Source organism: Leptonychotes weddellii, chromosome 9, assembly GCF_054177405.1.
Source record: "Leptonychotes weddellii isolate Sample4059 chromosome 9, ASM5417740v2, whole genome shotgun sequence".
NCBI lineage: Eukaryota > Metazoa > Chordata > Mammalia > Carnivora > Phocidae > Leptonychotes > Leptonychotes weddellii.
Window position 1 is genome coordinate 77,343,930 of NC_138377.1, and position 6,000 is coordinate 77,349,929.

At 42.8% G+C, this 6,000-nt stretch overlaps 1 protein-coding gene across 1 annotated transcript; it reads left to right on the forward strand.

The window, feature by feature from the left end:
* The first annotated feature begins 1,280 nt into the window (after positions 1–1,280).
* COXFA4L3 (cytochrome c oxidase associated subunit FA4L3) lies at positions 1,281–5,207 on the forward strand. Its single transcript, XM_006727439.3, has 5 exons — positions 1,281–1,398; positions 1,515–1,576; positions 1,748–1,833; positions 2,793–2,853; positions 4,816–5,207. The coding sequence occupies exons 2-5, from the start codon at positions 1,541–1,543 to the stop codon at positions 4,882–4,884; spliced, it is 252 nt and encodes an 83-aa protein (XP_006727502.1). The 5' UTR covers positions 1,281–1,398; positions 1,515–1,540; the 3' UTR covers positions 4,885–5,207.
* Positions 5,208–6,000: the final 793 nt, after the last annotated feature.

Sequence of the window (6,000 nt, forward strand, 5' to 3'; positions counted from 1 at the left end):
GGCAGGGTAGGCTCGGAACTCAGCTCTGTTTCCCTGCAAAGCCCATGCCTAGAACTAAAACGGGGTTGAAACAGATCTGGGACTGGTCCTTTCCAGAGGACATGAAGATGTTTCCCTTTTTTGGTTTTGTTTTTAAGATTTTTTATCTATTTATTTGTCAGAGAGACAGAGAGAACAAGCAGGGGAAGCTTCAGGTAGACGGAGAAGCAGGCTCCCTGCTAAGCAGGGAGCCCAATGCAGGACTTGATCCCAGGACTCTGGGATCATGACCTGAGCCGAAGGCAGACGCTCAACGGAATGAGCCTCACTGAGCCTCATCCCACATGTTTCCGTTTTAACCTTAACTCATAGCTTGAACTTCAGTTTTAAAATAATTGTTTTTAAATAACTATTTTAAAATACCGAGCTAGTAGCTAAGAGCGTGGTGCAGGAAGAACAGCGGTGTTGGGGCCAGACAGACCTGGGTTCTAATTACATCTCCGCCACTTGCCCGCTACGTGACTTGAACATCTCTGAGCCTAAATAACATACTCACCTTGCAAAAACGCCGGGAAGATTCTGGCACAGAGTCTGACACATGGCCCTGGCTTAATGGAAGAGTTAGCATTATTTCCGTGCTTTTGCAGCCTCCTGCATGCTCTGTGAGGGGCGAGTTAAAAGGAGACCTCAAGACGAAGGCAAAGACTGTGTGGTCTCCGAGATGGAAACCTTTCCAAAGCTGATTCTGTTTCTTCTCCCTCACCTCCTGATTTTTTCCATTTAAAGAAATGGGGGAAGGAGGAGAATGGAAATTAAAATCTTTTAGTGGAACAAATCAGGACACCATGGAGTTCTTCTGAAATGAATTTTACAATTTAATTTTAATTATCTCCATATGTGCGCTGCATCACATTTTGGAGCTTTTAATGTGATTGGATTGATTTTAATTTACCTGCCTGCACCTGGGAGCCCCACCATCCCCCTGCCCCCGGCTCTGCAGCTCCTTTTCCGGACCGCCTTTTAGACGGCTCGGTTTTCACCCAGGCTTTGGCCATCGGAGCTCCGTTTGTTTTCAGCGGCGACCCCCTTGCAGGCGCTGGGTCTGGTCTCGAGCGCCAACCGCCAGCCTCCCTCTCGCCGGGCGGCAGGTAAGGACCACGCCCGACGGCAGGGGGCGCCAGTGCCCGCGTTCGGCTGCGTCGCGTCCGCGGGCAGGACGTCCTGCAGGGGGCGCCCGGGAGCCCAGCTCTGAGCGGGGAAAGCGAGTCAGGCCCCGCACGCCCCCAGCCCGGTCCGCGTGACCAGAGTGCCTTGGCCCGGCCCATCGTTTGTGATCGGTATATAAGTGCGGACGCCGGGCCCCAATTCGGTTCTGAGCGTTTGCATCGTTCGCGCGTGTTGCCCGGCCCCGCCTCCCAGGTGAGCCGCCCGAGGCTGCCTTGGGGCGCACGTTGGCCGGTTGGTCCTCACCAGGTTGGGTCCTAGTGACTGAAGTTTTGATCAGTATCTTGGATTTTTTTTTTTTTTAATTCTAGATTTGGCATTCTACAGTAAAGTCATCATGAACATTTTCCAACTCCTGAGGAAAAAGAAGGAAGTAAGTTTTTAAGACCATTGAAATTCTTGACTTAAAATAACTACTTTTTAAAGATGAAAAGGTGGTGCATATTTTGAAGAAAATATAAAATGATATGTAGCTATTCTGTTATATTTCATATGTTTCACCTGGAAACATCGGAATATTTACCCTCAACCTGTTCTTTGTTAGCTTATTCCTTTGGTGCTGATGATGACCGCAGCAGCGGGTGGAGCTTCGTCCTTTGCTATATATTCCCTTCAAAAAAGTGATGTGATGTAAGTAGGCATCATTTGTAAAAATGTTTTTAGCAGTGTTAGGTTAACCTCAGTAATGAACTGCATGGTATCAGTTTCCTAGTTTCACCCCCAGGGTAAGAATGTCAAATTGTGAACTTGGAGTCGGGACTAGAAAGCTTCCTGATACCAGGAGACTGTTAAATTATGATATTAATAAAATGAGTTTGTTCCTTGTATCTAAATATCCTTTCATCCATTGGCCTTCTTCCACTTCTGCAGCAAAGTTTAATTTTTTTAACTTAAGTTTTGAAATTTAAAGTTTTTAAATGATCTTTTGGGATATTTGTCATCAAACTTAAATCATTATTTTAATGAAAATTTAAAATTTCAATTTATTAGGAAGATCTTTCCTAATGCGGTAGAGTTTATAGATTCAGTTGTCTACAGTGAACTTAACCTCAGCTCTAGGTAAGAAGATAAAATACCATGGTTGTAAGAAGATAAAATACCATGTGTCCTGGAATATGAGGAAGAGAAAAACTTGAAACTGATCTTCGTCCAAGGGCAGGGCTGGAAAGGAGGGGGGTAAAGCCAGGCTCTGGCAGAGGGGACTCGCTCGGTGCAGTTCACCACCTACAGGGTTCAAGCCCAGCCCTCTGCCTGTCCTAGAAACCAGAGCAAGAATATATTTTGCTTGCTCTTATCCTGTCACTTCCACCCCCATTTCTATTCAGTTTATGGGAGCATTCTCCCATCCAGACCAACAAAGGGAATACAGAGCTTCTACCCAGCAGAGGAATTAATTGGTCCTCAATGTTTGAGCCAAATCCTGAGGTTCCCTTACCTAACCTTCCATCAGGGTCAGTGAACTAATAGATGAATGTCTGTTTATCAGTCTGGATCTGTCCCATGATGTCCCAGCATGTTTATAGACCCAGTGTCAGAGTAGGTTTAAATTCACTTACTTTAGTGTTTAATCAGCTTTCTTTTATTTCTAGCATTGATCGGAAAAGAAATCCAGAACCTTGGGAAACTGTGGATCCTAATGTACCTAGAAAGGTATTACTACATTAAAAGTGATTTACGGGGTGCCTGGGTGGCTCAGTGGTTAAGTGTCCAATTTTTTATTTCGCTCAGGTCATGAGATCAAGCCCGCATGCTGGGCTCTGTGCTCAGCACAGAGTCTGCTTGAATTTCTCTCCCTCTGCCCCTTGCCCAGCTCGTACTCTCTCTAAAATAAATATTAAAAAAAAAAAAAGTGGTTTACATTTAGCCTGAACTTAAGCGCCCTAGTCAGCAAAATGGATTTAATCCCTTTCACATTTAGAGTGCCATTTAGTGTAGTGGTAAAGGGAGTGCTATGGAGTTCTGGAGGTCTAGTTCAAATCCTTGTTCCATTATTCACAGGTGATTTGGGACAACCTGGCCTTTCTGAGGCTCTCAGAATCTCTAAAATGGGCTCAGTAATAGGGCTGTACCTCAGAGTGAGGAGGATTAAAGAATGTAAAATACATAGAACCCTTTAGCATAGTGGCTGGCCCAGAGTACCTACTCAAATATTAACTTTCATCATTACTGTAATATATTATCTCCTTGTATCTATTATTTATCTAAAGTTAATATGAGGTCTGTTGGGATAAATAACAGGAGCTCTGGGAAACAGGAGTGGCCTTTTCTTTAAGCAAAATCAGCAAATAGTCACTCATTCTTTGAAGACTATAGAAAAGATTTTTTAACATTTTAAATATTTTGGAAGTAAGAAACATTTAGTCTGTTGGAACTAACACTACTTAGGTCTGTCAGGAATTTTTTTTTTTTAAAGATTTTATTTATTTATTTGAGAGAGAGAATGAGATAGAGAGAGCACGAGAGGGGGGAGGGTCAGAGGGAGAAGCAGACTCCCTGCTGAGCAGGGAGCCCGATGCGGGACTCGATCCCGGGACTCCAGGATCATGACCTGAGCCGAAGGCAGTCGCTTAACCAACTGAGCCACCCAGGCGCCCCAGGAATTTTTTTTTTTTAACAAAACTTTCAAATAGCAGAGTTGGACCTAATGAAGGACATTTAGAATCTTTAAAACTACCTGCATCTCTAAGCAAAATAAGTCAGAGCAAGACAAATACCATATGATTTCACTCATGTGGAATTTAAGAAACAAAACAAATGAGCAAAGGAAAAAAAAGAGGCAAACCAAGAAACAGACTCTTAACTATAGAGAACAAACTGGTGGTTACCAGAGGGAACTGGGTGGGGGATGAGGGAAATAGGTGATGGGGATTAAGGAGTGAATTTGTTGTAAGTACTGAGTAATGTATAGAGTTGCTGAATCATGAGCACCGAGTAATGTATGGAATTGTTGTATGCCTGAAACTAATGTAACTTTGTATGTTAATGATACTGGAATTCAATTAAAAAAATTTTTTTTAAATAGAAAAAAAAAAAAGAAAAAGAAAACAGCCTACCTACATCTCTTAGATCCTGGGGCAATAGAAAACTTGCGAGGATAAATGAGAGTCTCTGAATTTGAGTTTTTTGGAAGTCAAGGACTGTCCACAGCTCTGCCCCTTTTCACTTATTGCATAACTTAGATCATTTGTACCTTTGTTGAGTAATTACAATGAGGAAGTTTGGTTAAGTGCCTACTATGTGCCAAGCCCTTGTGCTAGAGCATTATACATCCACTCACTGGGGGCAGACACACTGTTTGAACTTATAGTTCACATAAAACCATGGGAAACTTAGAAATCTAGAACCTGTTACGTGAAAGTGGGCAAATATATATGACCTTTCTTTCGGATCCTATTAACACTCAGGAACCCAAAGGCTCTTTAGAGCCCATATTACTGTTTTGTGCATGTTTTTAGAGATGGGGAGAGATGGTTCTTTGACTACAAATATTATGGTGATGCTCTTTCCAAAGGGGAGTGTGGACAAATCCCAAAAGGGTACATGAGGATGAAGGACAGATCCTAAAAAACATTTGTGTTTTCCTCCTCCTTCTTTTTTTTTTTTTTTTTTAAGCTTCTAACAATCAACCAACAGTGGAAGCCCATTGAAGAGTTGCAGAAAGTCCAAAGGGCCACCAAATGACCAGCCCTTGCTTCTTTCTTCTATGAATACTCTATGAGTCTAGTGGAAACATTGCTGCACAAACTAGATTATGGATACCAGTGTGCGGAAATGCTTCTGCTACATTTTTAGGGCTTGACTACACTTTCGGACTCTGGATAGGAATTATAAAGGTAGTGTAGCAATAACCACATAGTGCAAAAATAAGTTCATGCTTATTTTCTTGTTGTAAATTTAATTTCGCATATTGAAATTTTTATGTTTATGATGCCGGATTGTTTTCCTTAAAGTGTATAAAGATTTGTAAACTAAATTGTCTATAATAAAATACTACGTGTGCGAGATTTCTTAAAGATACATATTTAAATGGAGGAGAAAGTCCTTTTATGGGAGAAAAACACATTTTGAAGCATGGAGCTTCATTTTTAAAAAAATACACGGTACAAATTTCTGTGTAAACTCTTCTTGCAAGTGTACTCATTCACCAGAAATTTATTGAGTCCCTGGTGTTAGCGGTGCACCGTTCTTGGGCCGATGAGATAAAGCAATGAATAAAACCAAATGGAGGGAGATGAATAAAAAATGGTGAGCACAATGAGGAAAATGAAGAAGCTATAGGGGCTGAGACTTGCGTGGCAGTTGGTCTTAGAAGGAAGTGCTGGGATTACGGTGGTGAGTAGGAATGTGGGGCATGCTGAAATGGGCCCTGCAGATGCCAAGGCTAACAGAGGTGCTCCCTCGAGGGCTGGGGAGGGGGGAATGGAGAGCTTTGCCCGCACTCTATAGGATGGGGCCACTTCACTCTGGCCAATGGTGACTTGAAGACTGAAGATGCAACCAAACCCAGCATGCCCTTGGGCTCCCCCTTGACTGTTCTTTTTTTTTTTTTATTCTTATGTTAATCCCCATACATTACATCATTAGTTTTAGATGAAGTGTTCCATAATTCATTGTTTGTGCATAACACCCAGTGCTCCATGCAGAATGTGCCCTCCTCAATACCCACCACCAGGCTAACCCATCCTCCCACCCCCCTCCCCTCTAGAACCCTCAGTTTGTTTTTCAGAGTCCATCGTCTCTCATGGTTCGTCTACCCCTCCAATTTCCCCCGCTTCATTCTTCCCCTCCCGCTACCTT